Source organism: Ipomoea nil, unplaced genomic scaffold (genome assembly GCF_001879475.1).
Source record: "Ipomoea nil cultivar Tokyo-kokei standard unplaced genomic scaffold, Asagao_1.1 scaffold0980, whole genome shotgun sequence".
NCBI classification, from domain to species: Eukaryota; Viridiplantae; Streptophyta; class Magnoliopsida; order Solanales; family Convolvulaceae; genus Ipomoea; species Ipomoea nil.
Window position 1 is genome coordinate 2,281,476 of NW_017617408.1, and position 16,651 is coordinate 2,298,126.

Genomic DNA, 16,651 nt, shown 5'->3' on the forward strand with positions numbered 1-16,651 from the left:
ACAGACTCGGCTAAAAACGAAAAACTTGGCCTGGACTAAGACAAGCCTTAAGCTGCAACTAGTCCTCTTCTAGATCACCTGAACAGACTCGGCTAAAAACGAAAAACTTGGCATGGACTAAGACAAGCAGAAATGGGATGCCTAAAGTCCTAATACATAAATCAAAATCTAAAAATACAATGACTCATAATATCATTTTATAAAGTAATATAACATTTTGTGAACCAAACGTCCCCTAAATATAAAAATGACACAATAATAAGCAATTAAAACAAAATTAAAATAGAGTACATTAGAAAATTTTCCTAAACAGGTATATACATAAAATGTGTTTTTACATGGTGAATTAAAAATAGGGTTTTACCAGCAAGCAACTATGTTCAGTGTTCATTGCCAATTAACCCCAAGATGCATCCAGTTAAGAAATTTTCTAGAGAATAAATAAAGCATTATCTATAATGAATTTTTCCAAAACGTTTCCAAATAGGTTATTGGTACCAAAACCTAAGACACATTAACTCAAATAAACTTTGGCATGTATGCAATAAAAGGTAACCAAAAGTAACTAGTGGTTAGACTCATCTTGCCACAAAAATATAATTCTCAGCCTAGTTTAGTCATTCAGGGGTTTGCAATGTATTCTCCAAATAACAATGCCAAACCTTCATATAAGAAACAAATTATGATTGTAACAAGGAGGCAGTTGGGGAGTTGAACACCTGTATTTGATCACGATTTAGAATTATAAGTTGAGAGAAGTCTCGATAATCTTCAATGCCGGTGGGCTTCTTGGCTATTTAATATATGGATAATGCATTGAAAAGAAGTCAAATGTACAGAAAAGCAGTAATAAGTGCCACTATTGTGAATATCTCTATCTTCATCAAGGGTGAACTGGCAGGTATAACTTGACTTGTAAAGAGTATTGGGTGTACCAGTAAGGCATCATCAAGGTTGTTATTGCAGGCACCTTTCTTATCAGATTATTCATACAGCATGGATTATTGTCTTCGCAAGAATCCCATTGCCTCGTACACATTATTGAGAGTAACATTTGCAACATCTGATGCTTTTCTAGCACCCTTGACCAAAACTTCGTCCAAATAAGTAGTATCTGACATTATTTCCTCATAACGAACCTGCAAATTAGAAAATCAAGTGAATGACAGCTTTATATTCAAGAACAAACCATTCTTTAGGTAATGATTGTTGGAGATTTATATAGATTGGGTACTTAAAAGCTTCAGACATGATTACCATGAACTTAAATAATATTTTGGTGTTGTAAAGTAAAAATATTATTTTAAGTTAGTAAAAATTTTATTACTAGTTGATCAAGAATGTTGGTTAGTTATTTAAAAAAAAAAAAAAAAATGTTGGTTAGCTGACTATTTGTTGGGAAGAATTAATCTTCTCTGTTATGATGATTCATAATTCAAAGAGCAATTGGGGTTTTAATATCTCATATTCCCAAGAAAGTTTACATAAAGTATGGGGAATCAATCAACAGATCTTCCAAACGGTAGATCTTGGACATCAAAAGATCTTCCAAATGGTAGACCTTCAGGTATATTTCCGAGTCAGAACAAAACTTTGGCCAAGGACTAGTAGACCAGCAAATCCTCTCATGTAGATCTAGTAGTGAAGGCCGAAGGGCTAATGATGAGATCTTTTGATATAAAATATACTGATGACGATTCCAGTAGACCAGCAAATCCTCTCATGTAAATCTACTAGCGAAGGGCTACTGAAGATGATATAAAATCTGCTGATGAGGATTCCCAATAAGGTCTTCTCATGAAGATTTGCAGGTGCATGTTTACTGATACATCTCTACTAGACTAGTTTTATTATATTTATTAATATAATAAATTCTTGACCAATTTTACAAATGTTTAATCTGTGAATAATTTAATTATTACATTTAAATTATTTTCTTTATGGGAGGTTGGTAATGGAAGTTTTAAAACTTCACCGAACCACCCATGATTTCCATGTTTGAGGATGGTTTTATATTGCCATTGTATCTATGGTTTCACGGCGAAGAGTCGCCGTCGTCCTCCGGTCGCAACCCACCCCTCACTGCTCTGATACCATGTGATTAAAGGAATGTGCGAATGTATATTCTCTCTATTTCAGTGTGTAAGTACAGAAGATGAAAGATCTATATATACAAGCTAAGGAAAGACTAAAGCCATTAGATTCAAAATTCAAACCCCAAGGTTGAGAGTGATTCTCTCAACCACAACCTAACTTCTCTAACATTGAATTATCCCATTGCAACCGAAGTAATTTGTCAACTTTTTGTATCTGAAACGCAGGTTGCTTATAAAGCGCGATTAAAAACTTGTAGGAAAGTGTATCTATACACCCCTCAAGTTCTTGATTCTTTTGTTTCCCTGTATTTCCTCTACACCTAGAATATACTTTCCCCAACAATGATTCAGTACATAGAAACACCAACCTAGTTATACTAAGCAACTGTAAAACAAAAAGTGTTGTTGTGAGTTCATAAGCTAGCAACTCTAGAATGCATAAGATGCAAAAGTATAAACCTGGATAGGATGTAGATGTGCAACTAAAGCATCTGTAAGCAAGGGTTTAAATGTTCCCCAATTCATATTTTGGCATTCCTCTGCAACCTCCTGTAATAAAAATTATTATGAATAACATATTGTAATCAAGCTCCAAGAATGCAAAAGTTGTTTAGGCAATTGGAAAATATACTTTCTAAATCAATTTACCATTGTGAAAGAATATAAGGTAACATGAGCACACAATAAGTTGATTACTGGTATTAGTGGAAGAAAATAAATTCTTTTCAAGGAAGCAAAATTGATCCAATTTAGTTCACCTCCATTTCATCCCAATTGGCCACTTTTAATTGCACAACTTTTGAGGCAACTGGTCAAAAATTAATTCCTAAAACATTATGCAGTTGAAGTAAAACTAGACACCAAACAAGGGAATATGTGGGAATTTCTGAGTAATTTGGGAAAGAAAGCTGCAAATTGCATCATTTTCAAGAAAACATTCCAGAGAAAGTGACTAAAATGAGAACAAGTGCATTTTACAAGGGACTAATATGATTTATTTAAATTTAAAGTTCCAGAGAAAAATAGGCAGTTAAATTTTGAGGTATATAGCTGCAGCATATTTAAAAAGCTTGTCCCATCACCTGTTTTGTCTTGCCTGAAACAAGCTGATAAATAGAAAGAAGGTTGTTGCATTCCGGTCTTTCAGGATTGTCAAATTCCAAGCTGAACATGAGACAAGTAAAAGGCAGAAAACATTATATAATCTATTTAGGGGGCAAAAAGATTTGTTAATAAATATTTGAAGCAAGTAAAGTATAATTCCTGCTTTGATAAATATAAATGAAGAGAAGTGATTTAAAAAAAAAAAAAAAAAAAAAAAAAAGAAGAAGAAGAAGAAGAAAGATGAAAAATAGAAAGCAAATAGCAGCTGAAAATAATTTAGGGTAAATTAAAGATTTTTTTTCTGGAATTCATTTGACATACAAAATAGGGAATACTAACCGACTTAATGCGTCAGTCTTGCATCGTTTTATTTTATTTGCAATTACCTGTTGAGAAAGATGTAGAAGAAGTTGTATTACTTGCTTGTCTCAATGGGGAGACAACAGATAAATATATACAGACTAAGAGACACAACCCTACATAACTTCAACAGTTATATTTCTACAGACACAACTTTTGTATTTCAACACTCCTCCTCAAGCTGGAGCATGTATATCATATGCACCAAGCTTGTTACAAATGTATTCAATCCTATGACTTCTTAAAGCTTTAGTAAATATATCAGCTAATTGATTATTTGAGCCTATAAAAGATGTAGTAATATCTCCAGAAGTAACTTTGTCTCGAATAAAATGGCAATCAATTTCGATGTGTTTTGTCCTTTCATGAAAAAAACTGGATTTGATGCAATATGCAAAGCTGCTTGGTTATCACATATGAGCTTCATGGACTCCTTTGTACAAATCTGCAATTCGGTAAGGAGGTTTTTCAACCACACAAGTTCACATTTTCTAACGGCCATAGATCGATATTCGGCTTCTGCACTTGATCGAGCAACAACATTTTGCTTTTTACATTTCCAAGAGATTAAGTTGCCACCAAGAAAGATACAATATCCAGATGTTGATTTTCTATCCCATGCACCTGCCCAATCTGCATCTGTGTACCCAATAATTTCAAGGTTTCCATGGTCTTTGTATAACAAACCAGTGCCTGGAGATTTTTTAATATATCGTAATATCCGAATGGCAGCTTCCCAATGACTTTCACGTGGAGATGCCAAGAACTGACTAACAACACTTACCGCAAAAGAGATATCAGGTCGAGTTACAGTTAAATAAAGTAATCTTCCAACCAATCGTCTATATTTTTCCGGATCTTGGATAAGCTCCCCCTGGTCTGGTAGGAGTTTAATATTTGGATCCATAGAAGTGTCAAGAGATTTACAATTCATCATACCTGTGTCTTCTAGTATATCCAATGCATACTTTCTTTGTGATATGCAAATTCCTTGCTTGGATTGTGCTACTTCAATTCCCAAAAAGTATTTTAACTTCCCGAGATCTTTTGTTTCAAAATGTTGGAATAGATGTTGTTTCAACAATTGTATTCCTTCAACATCGTCTCCTGTAATGACAATATCATCAACATATACAACAAGATAAATGCTCTTACCATGTTGATGTCTATAAAAGACATAATAGTCAACTTTGCTTCAATTTAAACCAAAATTTTGCACTACTATGCTGAACCGTCCAAACCAGGCACGAGGTGATTGTTTTAGACCATAGAGAGAACGTTTGAGCTTACAAACCAAGTTACTCTCCCCCTGAGCAACAAACCCAGGAGGTTGCTCCATGTAGACTTCTTCCTCTAAATCTCCATGCAGAAAGGCATTTTTAATATCTAACTGATGCAAGGGCCAATGATGAACGGCAGCCATAGAAAGAAAGATTCTGACCGAAGCAATTTTAGCTACTGGTGAAAAGGTGTCAGTGTAATCAATCCCAAAAACCTGTGTATATCCTTTGGCTACCAGTCGAGCTTTAAGTCTATCAACCTGTCCATTGGGCCCAACTTTCACAGTATAGATCCATCGGCAACCAACAGTTGTTTTACCTTCGGGTAATGGAACTAACTCCCAAGTCCCCGATGAATGAAGAGCAGCCATTTCATCAATCATAGCCTGACGCCAACCAGGGTGAGAAAGGGCTTCTTTAACAGATTTAGGGACAGAAACAGAAGATAAACATGTGATAAAAGCATTATATGAAGGTGAGAGACGATCATATGAAATAAAGTTGTATATGGGAAAGGGATTTCGTGATGACCTGTTACCTACACCACTTGCGATAGGAGAGCTTGTTGCTGGAACCGGGTTCGAGGGCATAGATAGCTCGAGAGATGAATCAGTTGGGATTTCATCGATTTGAACTGTCGCGGGTGGTCGAGAGCGGCGATGATAAGTGTAAGGAAAGGGGGTAACACTGTTGTTTTGTAAAGGAGGTTCAGTAGGTGAGGGACTAGGATTTCTAGGTGATGACGGATCTTGAGGTAAATGTACCTCGGTCCCTCCTTGAAAAGTAGGAACAGGAAGAACATCAGGAAAATGAAAGATGGAGGTCGGTAAACTAGACGAAAAGAAAGGTGTTGATTCAAAGAAAGTAACATCAGAAAATACATAAAATCGATGCTTATCAGGGGAATAACATCTGAAACCCTTTTGCAACCTAAAGTACGCAACAAACATGCATTTTAAGGATTTTGGGGAAAATTTATCACGCCCTGGGGTAGTGTCCCGGACAAAACAGGTGCACCCGAAAATTTTTAAAGGAAGAGTATGAAGGGGCTTATCGGGAAATAAAATATTATAAGGTATCTTACCATGTAAAACAGATGAAGGCATACAATTTATTAAATAACATGAAGGAAGGATAGCATCTGCTCAGAATTCTGGAGGGACTTTATAGTGGAGAACATTGGTGCGGGCTGTTTCAACGAGATGCAGGTTTTTACGTTCAGATACCCCATTTTGTTGTGGAGTATCGGGACAAGATGACTCATGGAGGATGCCCGCTGAATCAAGAAAGTTAGATAAAGGAATTGTAAAGTATTCTCCAGCATTATCACTTCGTAAAGTTTTAATAGACACCCCAAACTGATTTTTTTATCTCATTAACAAATTTTTAAAGAACATTAAGTACTTCAGAACGGTTTTGCATTAAAAGACCCATGTACAACGAGAAAAATCATCAGTGAAGGTAACAAAATATTTAAAAGCAAGAATTGAATTATAACGAAAAGGTCCCCAAATATCAGTATGAACTAAGGAAAAAGGGAAAGCAGCTCTTTTATTTACACGATTAGGAAACGATGTTCTAGAATGTTTGCCAAGCTGACAGGCTTCACACTCTAGGGTAGATAAGTGAGAGAAACTAGGGACAAGTCGCCATAATTTTTTAAGGCTAGGATGTCCTAGTCGGTCATGGGCAAGGGAAGGAGGAATGGTAGCAGTGCAAACTGTAGAAGGTTTTGGGGTAGATAATCGATAAAGTCCCTCTGATTCATACCCCGAGCCAATCATCTTCCCCGAACGACGGTCCTGCATAATGACAGAATCAGAAGAAAAAGTGACCGTACAGTCCAAAGATTTTGTAAGTTGATGAACAGAAATTAAATTGAAAGGACAGTTAGGTATATAAAGAATTGAAGAGAGAGGCAAAGTAGGAAGGGGGGAAGCCTTTCCAATTGCAGTAGCCGTACTCTTGGACCCATTACCGAACACAATAGATAGAAGGGACTTAGACTTGGTGAAATGAGAAAATAAAGATGAGTTACCAGAGATATGCTCAGAGGCACCTGAATCGATAACCCATGGTCCGCTCAGGCTAGATTGTGATACAAGGGCAGTATGAGTTCCATCAGTGTAGGCTGCAGGAGTTAAACCAGAAGCTTTGGGAGTGGCTTTAAATCGAACAAACTCTTCATACTCAGCAGCGGAAATGGTTCGAGAATTTGGTTCCCCAGGTTGAGATTGAGCAACACTTGCTTGGGTACGTACCGGTCTCCCATGAAGTTTCCTACACTGATCTCGTGTGTGCCCAGTTCTATTACAATAATCACACACTCTAGTGTTTTTCTGTCCACCACGATTGTTAGTTCGTCCACGACCTCCTTGTGTGACTAGAGCAGATTGTTCGGTAGTGGATGTGTGAGTACCTGGAATGGAGGTGACCTGCAAGAGCCGTTTGAACAACTCGGTGGTCCCTGGGACAGTGTTGCTTCCAAGAACTTGATTCCGGATGCTTTCAAATTCTGGACCTAATTTGGTTAAGAGAAGTATGACAAAGAATTTCTCTCGTTGGGTAAATTGCTCTGCGGGTGTACCACCAATAGGCATTAGTGTACCAAACTCTGCAATCAAACTTTGGGCTTTGCCAAGAAAAGTTTCCATATCAATACCATCTTTCTTCAAGTTAACCAAATTGTCAACAACATTATAGAATTGAGAGACATCATTAGTGTACAGAGATTGAGCTTGACTCCACACCCCGACACATGTCTTAAAGGGCCGGAATAAAGGCAACAATTGTGGAGAAAGAGACTGCCAAAGGAGACTACAAAGTTGAGCATCTAACCTTTTTCAAACTGTCTTTTCTTTTTCCGGTATCATATCCACTTCTTTTTGCAAATGGTCAACAACACCTTGGCCCATAAACCATAATTCTACGGCATCCGACCAAGAGTGGTAATTTTGAGAACCACATAATCTTTCAGAAGTGATTACCGGGTTTCCAGACAGATTAGGCACATAAACAGAGCTCAAAGAAATAGGTAAATTATTGGCAGGAGAAATAGTACCCGAATTATCAGAATTTCCGTCGGAAGACATCATGACCAAAAATAAATCTGATTGCACGGAAGGAAAGGAGGAGAGCCGAGGATACGATCTGGAGAATATCGCTGGAAAAGGCCGCCGGAGACGGCCTCATGCGCCGGCGCGTGGTGTCGGAGCGCCGGCGACGTGGAGGCGCGTGGAGGAGATTCCGGCGACCGGAAATGATGGGTAAAGGTCGCCGGAGGATGGGTAAAGGGGTTGTAGTACTAATTTGATAAAATATCTCACCAATAGCAAGTAATTTGAAAAACTAGTTTCGAATGAACAGTAACATGTACTGTTCATCGAAAAAAAATTTCAAATTTTTTCAAATTTTGACTTTGGCTCTTGATACCATGTTGAGAAAGATATAGAAGAAGTTGTATTACTTGCTTGTCTCAATGGGGAGACAACAGATAAATATATACAGACTAAGAGACACAATCCTACAGACACAACCCTACATAACTTCAACAGTTATATTTCTACAGACACAACTTTTGTGTTTCAACATTACCTACAAAAGAAGCAATAAGCTAAGCACAAATAAATGAAAATGGGAATTTGGTAATTCAAGTGCTAATATCAATGCCACGAAAAATTTGAATGAACACTTTCAGCTTCTTTCTGTTTCAAGCAGCTTCTTTCATTTAAGTAATTACATGAATAATGCATTAAAGGAAAAGATTTGGTTAGACCACGAGGTATCCTGAGTAGACTCTAATTATAGGATGCAACATTAAGCCCATACCATACTACTAATCCCCGTTCACACCGAGCAGGCCCAATTAAGGAGCATAGTGCTGGCCATATTGGTTTTTCGATACAAGAGGGGGTTTTGAACTCTTGACCTCCCTTAGGATGAGAGTGCATGGCCACTCATATCAATCAAGCTGGTTAAATTAAAGGAAAAGATAGCATCCAATCATCTGTCAACCAAAGTTGAATGACAACCATTTCTTATTTCTTTAACAGTAATAATTGATTAATGCAGAGAGTATACCAGGATCAGGTACCACCAAACTTATTCAACACATTGTTTGCCATGTTCAAGAATCAAGATTATAACTGTATTATCTAATTTTTATTTTTGGATAAGTTTGCAATGTCCAAACTTATACAAACAGAAATGTTTGGAAAATCCCACAAATGAAAGCTGATCATGAAAATAAAACAATGAAAAACTCACATCTTTTGGATCAAGCAAGTTGATACGAGATTGATCAGAAGGTGCTGACTTCGACATCTAAGAATAAAATCAATTAATAAATCAGAAATTAAAGTTGTCACTAGAAAATACTATTTAATTCAATACATAAGGTATATAAGGCCACTGGGAAAGAATGACCTCCTAAGGTTTTTGAAAATACACCAAAGAGTTTTTAAAATGCTCCACTTACAGGTTTAGTTATTGGTATATGCCAAATCATCTATTATTTTCATCTTAGTAGCCATATGGTTACCCCATCTTGAAATTTCACATATAGATAAAATGTTATTTACAGAATGTACACTAGCCTGAGAAGAATACAGTTTTAGAAATACACAATCTTTTCAAGGGTGATGTCTCATCATGCTCACCATGAATCCGAGTGACTTGTAAATGAAAATTTAAACATATCAAGGCTACACTAATACATTTTATAGACCAAACCAAACCCATGTCAACCGAGGAAACATATTTAGAGCTAAAAAGAAAGTTCAGAATGTATCAATAACAATGCTCTGTCTATACTCTGTTAATGACTTAATGGGTAGTTATCCTGGTTACTATGGAAAATTTAAGACAGTAGAGGAAGTAAGAAGAGTTTATTCAAACTTAAACCTTTGATAGGCCATCAGTAAGAGACATTATTCGAGCTCCAGCAGGTGGAATGAGTGGTTCAGGTACCTACATGGATGAAAATAATCTTGTAATAGTTGTGCCAATTATGAATACGTTCTATAATAAGGAGAACTAGAAAGTTTAATAAAAAAGAATCTACCTTAAATATTGGACCACCTCGCCTGTTGCACGGGAAAAATCATCAATTTCCAATTACATCCAAGAGAAAAAGTGAAATTAAAAGTTCAATAAGTGATATATAGGTTAATGATTAAAGCCAACTTAAGTTGAATTCTATTTGGTAGGTCAACCAAATGAAACCCAAAAGGTAATAACTATCAAGTGGACAAAACAAGCCACTATACAAAGCCCAAAATCAGCTCATTAAGGTCATTTAATAATTATGTACACAGAACCCACATAAACCTCAAGTCAATTTCTCTCTTGCATTTCCATTTTATGTCCCACATTTACAATCCCCCAACCCACCCCCGCTCCTTTTTCCCCAGCACATTTGATTTGGCTCAAACCCCTCCTTGCATAACTCCACCTTTCTCCATGTCCATTAAACTCTCTCCCTCTCCCTCTCCCTTTCTTCCCTTTTTCTTTGCCTTCTCACTTTCTTTTCTGCCATTCCATTTTGTCTCCCTCATAATCATCATACATTCATACACCAGTTCTAGTCTTTGCCAGCAGCCAGCCTGCAAGCATGACCATCCACTGCCAGATCTCTTAACTCTTTTTCCCTTAAATATGGTCAGATTTGGTGCTGTGTGGGGTTAAAAGAGATTTGGAGCAAATAGAGCCAGATCAGCTCATTTATGCTGATCAAATACATACTACTCAAGCTAAGCTCTGCTTGTGTATTTGTCAAACAGAGCCCAAACATAAGATATTCAGTTTTAGCTCCGCTTGGCTTGTTTAAATCTGTGTTTTTATTCAGTTTTAGCTCCGCTTACCCTCCCAATTTCTTCCACTTTCTTCCTCCATACAAATTGTTAACACGTTCTGCAAGCTCTCGTGTCAATTCAAGATGTTGCTTCTGATCCTCTCCTACAGGGACAAGATCAGACTGCAGATAATGGTTTGAATTATGAGAATCATGTATCTTTAGATATACTCAATATATAAGTTAAGATGAGTCATGAGTGATGTCTTTAGCAACACAATAACACTTCAGCAATTTTTATTTTGAAAGAAACTAGTGCAATGGAAAAGATGGACCAATAATCCAATTTGAAATCAACTTTCTAATTCATCCATATAATATAACATATATTCCACGATGTTGCAAGCAGGGAGGCAAATAACCTGGTACAGAAGAATATCAGAAGCCATTAGCACAGGATAGGTTAGAAGGGCAACCCCAACATTTTCATCCCCCTGCACACAAAATAAACTACAATTGTCACAAGAGCTATCTAGAAGAAAAATCAAACATCAGGAAAAAAATAAAATTGTAAGAGCAATTATTTTCAATGAATGGAATGTTGCAGCAAATGGATTACAAGCTTCCCAAGCACAAACCAGAGCTGCCCTACATGGCATGAAATACTAGAAAAGATACCACATGTTGGCCACTTTATTGATGTTCAATACCCCTTGGCACAAGTACATGAATCTTCAAATTCAGAAAAGCATTATGTGCTACATTCCATGTCAATACCTAGATACCACGAAAGAGATTCTAGAGGTGCAAACTTGGATGGTTTTTTTTACAACTGTGGAGCAAATATTTAAATAAAAGGAACAGGAACATAAGAAGCAGGAGATTTATTAACTGGAGAAATGTATATGATTGGGTCCCTCAACTATCAGCCCACAGTGGGGGTTTCAGATAAGATTATAAGAAGTCTGTTGGGCATGTTGCCTAGTCTGACTACTTCATCTGAGAGGAAAGAATATCTTCAAGTGCAAATTGCAGCTGACATGCTAATTTCGAGAAGGTTACTGAGTTTAATACAATTTTTGGGCCTAGAGCTTTTGTTTCAACTGTCATGCAGTCTGTTGGGCCAGATTTTTTGTTTTAACTGTCATGCAGTGTGCAGAAGAATTTCTAAACCAATAATACAGTTCATTGTATACATGCAAAGATATTAATATTTTAGATAAAAGGGCATAATATAATCACATCTATACAATCCCAGCCAACACCTTTTTGTTGTGTACAAAAGAACAAGATATATGAAACTAAAGGTTTTGGAATATGAGAAAAATAAAATGGATTGGCTGTTCACAGATTCTAGAAAAGCATGAAGCTCCTCCATTTGTCTTATACGGGATAAGAAAATTGAAGGAAGACTTTAGAAGCTCTAGAAAATTAGATTCACATCTAGATGGGCAGAAGTTATTAAAATCAGATGCCAAGACACAGGAATTTGAGATGATTAAGACATAAAACTGATAAAAGAGATTAGAAAAGCATACAACAACGACGCACCGCCTTTCGTGATTTCTCTTTAAATTGAATCATTTTATTGAGCCAACCAATGGGTGTGACAGCGCTCAAAAGCCACATCAATTCTACATGAGCAGCAACATGAGACTGTACAAAAACTGAGGACTGTGCACAGAGAGACCTAAGTCAGAGCCAAATGTTTGAATATTGTGGCAGCTAAACTCACAGGAAATATGGGCTTCCAAATTCTTAGAAAGCAGAAAAACCAACCTTAGAAGGGTCCACCCCACATGCTAAATAAAGAGCTGCTGTGTCTTTTGTTGCTTTTAGTAATTGTGGTGCATCATATGGCAAAGTTATCTGCAAAGTCATCAATAAATCTGAAACACAAGTATCTCTACTGAGCTTAGTCAAGATTATTTAAAATTATATTTAAAAGAAGAAGAAGTTAAACTAAACTACTAGTATCATTATTATTAGGGAGGAGAGATTCTCTAATGGAAATATTATAATATATATATATATATATATATATATATATATATATATATTACAAATAAGATGGAAGAACTATAAAAATATGTAATTCAAATTTTCAAAGTAAAAGTTTCTCTTTTTTCCATAACTACTTAAATAGTTTCCTTTCTCCCTCTTAAAGAAGGAATAACACGCCTCATGCCCAAGCCCTATGTGTGGGTACCACAGGAAGGGACGAAGCGTAGAAGCATAGTTACATACACGTGCTAATGAACCATACATATGCAAGGACTATTTATAACCTTACAGAAATTTTAGTACCAACACTTCTCACACAAAATTCAAACAATCAGCTAGCCCTGGTTTTACTTTGTTGAATGAAACTTCAAGTTATTGTAACCAGGATCTTTATGAGCCCAAATTGGACATGTAAATACTTCATAATAATCCAACATCATTACTTCATTAGAGGAGATAAATTTCAGCATAACTATGTCCATCTATTACAACATTGAGTTCAACAATTCAACATAAACCAGTTCAAAACCTAATCAAGGCAGAAAGATTAATAGCAGCAATTTCATAATTCTTCCATATAAATTGTAGATATCTCACTTCTGGAATTGTGAAACAGTGAAAGAAATGTCATTCCACAAAAAATGGAAAAAAGATGCAGTAACAATGTAAATAAGAACATGGTCAACTAATTAAGCATACCGCATGAAGGTCTACAATGAAGAAGAAAGTGTCATACTTATCCTGCATAGAGCAAATTTTAGGACAAGAGATCAAAAAGTAGTAAGCAAACATTACGTTTAAAAGATTTAAGGAAAAATGCTTTAATAGTTTCAATAAAATGAAACAGCAGTTATATCCATGTAATCAATGCTCCAAAATTTTATGGCAGATAAGCAGATTCAATCCATTGAATGGAACAAGCATCCACTTCCATTCAATTCATCTTTCTACATGTACCTCATCATTAGTAAACACACTTATACATGCTACAGATGATATTAGTTATTAAAAGAGATTTGAAGCACATCGTCCTCTCAAGACAAACAAGGCATCACCAACATTACATAACAAGTCACCAACTGATCACTCACAAGAACTTGGGGTCTGCTACAATAAACAGCCATGTACAACTAAGAATAATGTACTCAACAAGGCTAATTGAGCATCATTGACCAGATGATCATGACCAGAAGAAAGCAGATGAGGAACACAAATAATTTTGGAGGAGCATTTAGTAACAACTACCATTAAATGAATTCATTATATTGAAGCAACTAAAATCCTTGGAATAGGAAATGAACAATCCATGGTCCCAACAGGATTGCAATTAAGCCTTAGTTAAGTGGATTCCGTAGATCCAAAAATATGCAATCCATTCAAATGGAAATATAATTTGAACTCAAGACACGTAAGCTTAGAAAACTACAGACTCAAGTTTAGAGTATTAAGCATTATGAGTCATCATAATCAGGAATTTTATCTATACATACATTATACATAAATGATATGTGTGTGTGTATAAATAGCTCTACAAATGAACTCAAAGAAAATAAACAAATTAGGAGCAAATGCATAAAAGTTATACAGTATGTTTTGTGCGCAAATAATAAATAACTCCATCTAATAATCATTGACTATAAAATTATCTGGCATGTTAGTGACAAACCTGCAACTGAATCCAATTTTTAATGGCACCAAGATAATTCCCAAGGTGTATAGATCCCGTTGGCTGTACACCAGAGACTATTCTCTTCCTATTACAATTAGCAAAATAAAACTAGAATTACTAAATAATTAGGATTTTAACGACTGCAAATCATCATTTTCCAATATTTCCATGTTCAATCACATGTTAATATTTTAATTAAATATATAATGATGAAGTCCCATGCTCAACAACGATAGGCATTAACTACTAATCACTTTACATAAAAGTTACTGTTATATTAACTTACTCAATGCCACAGCAAGCAGAGGTAACACCATGTTAACTTTGAGTGGGGGTCAACTTCATATTTTCCTTCAAGTTTAGGAGTAATGGCATGAAGAAAGGAATGTCTAAAATAACAAAAAACCGAATCAAGAGACGCTCAATGACCTGGAAGATATAGAATAGATTTTCATTTTCCTCCTTTTTTTTTCTTTTTTTTTTTTAATTTCTCAAGCCAAATCCACACTCAAACTATTAGCAACAATCTTTTATGTGCTCTGTATCAATTAAACTTTAGTTTTTTTTTTTTCTAAGTTCTAACTTGACAACACTGCCAATAATTTCAAACTAGATTGTTAGCTAGGACGCCCTGACAATAGGCATTAAACTTGAGGAAAATATAATGTTGAAGTAATTCAAAATACTTTTCAATAAACTTCAGATATCGGTAGTAAAAATTCAAAAATGTCATTACTTTACAGAGGTCGGAGGATTCTCGGAAGCCAAAGGTTCGGAGACGGCGACGCTGCAACGGCACCGGAAACTTTGAGCACGAATCTGAGGAATTAATCGTGGTCCCCTTAACCTGTTCCAGAAATACACGATTGTACACAAATACGCAATGATATATAAACAGAAATAAGTAAATAAAAATAGACATTACACTGAAGAAGCGAAGCAAGGAGCAGTATTGCTGAGGATAAGGAGATGGGAGAGAAGAGAGCGTCCCATTGCTGCTGTGGCCTGTGAGCTCGACAAACTTTGCGTGTCTAATTTGACGCAAATTATGTTGTGGACTCGTGTCCATTGTGGACACGAGTTCAAAACGTTTTCGGAAAAAATGACGGCATCCAGTTTAAAAAAAAAAAAAAAAAAATGATTTTGTCTGGCCGTGCTAACCGTTAACAGTATTATTCAATGTACAGTTATTGAATTATAAATGTACGTTGTGGTCTGATGGTATCCGGTATGGCCCTTCAAAAGAAAGGCCCGGGATCAATTCCCATCCCAAGCGTGGGTCGAAATATTGTTGTTGCTAAAGCGATCCTGGGCCCTGTGCCCCTCAGATCAAAGGCCCTGAGACATCCCGAACCATAGGCGGATTGAATGCTGTTGAATAAAAAATGGGTAAACCTGGGACGTTGTGACGGAGCCCCAGCGTAAGGCAAGTCCTCTCTACAACTCAAGGAGGAACAGGGGCCCATGCTATCCCGAGCCGTAATCTAGGCGGCACCAGGGGCACATGCCCTGCCCCGGACCTTGGGCAAAACGAGGTGAACCCACAGCACCGGGACGAACTAAGCGACTCCAGGAGCCATCAATCGTAACGAGCCTCTGCGGAGGCATCTCATGTAATCTCAAAAAAAAAAAAATGTACAGTTATAGAATTATGAACACAGAGTTCTGACATTATGAATATATAGTGATAAAATTATGTACATAGAGCTTCGAAAATTATGAATGTACAATTATGAACACAGAGCTCTGACATTATGAACTTACAATTATGAACATATAATGATAAAATTATGAATATAGAGCTCTAAAATTGTGAACACAGAACTTCAAAAATTATGAATTTACAGTTATTGAATTATGAATGTACAGTTACGGAATTATGAATGTACAGTTATGGAAGTATGAATGTACAGTTATGGAATTATGAACACAGAGCTCTAACATTATGAACTTACAATTATGAACACATAGTGATAAAATTATGAACATATGCTCCTATAACGAAGCGGTCTGAAATTAAAAAAAAAAATGGAGGAAGATAACGGTGCCACTAACAGCACCGTTACCGTGTCCACAATGTATGCTGGACACTGGGTCCATAGCATAACGATTACTAATTTGAACCTAGGGGTAACATAGGGACGTATGGCCTGGTCTATTTAGGGTGTGACCTGTTTAATTAAAAGGCCAGGTCTAAACCTATTTCAAAACATATTTAGTTAAATAGGCCCAGGCTTATATGTGAGGTAACTTATGTCGTGGAAACGTGTTCACTATGCTTTGTGAACACGGTCCCAAACGGCATCGTTTTTACGGAAAAAAAAAAAATTTAGTTAATGTGCTGTTA

The 16,651-nt window shown here is 36.3% G+C and overlaps 1 protein-coding gene across 1 annotated transcript; it reads right to left on the reverse strand.

Annotated features, from left to right (window-relative positions):
* Positions 1–289: 289 nt before the first annotated feature.
* Positions 290–15,348, reverse strand: LOC109179920 (tryptophan--tRNA ligase, chloroplastic/mitochondrial-like). Its single transcript, XM_019329406.1, has 15 exons — positions 15,230–15,348; positions 15,041–15,151; positions 14,302–14,389; positions 13,335–13,376; positions 12,411–12,500; positions 12,183–12,305; positions 11,054–11,125; positions 10,702–10,814; positions 9,903–9,924; positions 9,743–9,808; positions 9,107–9,163; positions 3,540–3,586; positions 3,179–3,260; positions 2,556–2,645; positions 290–1,139 (listed from the first exon to the last, which is right to left on the reverse strand). Exons 1-15 carry the CDS (start codon positions 15,295–15,297, stop codon positions 1,002–1,004), a joined length of 1,209 nt encoding a protein of 402 aa, XP_019184951.1. The 5' UTR covers positions 15,298–15,348; the 3' UTR covers positions 290–1,001.
* Between the last annotated feature and the right edge of the window lie 1,303 nt (positions 15,349–16,651).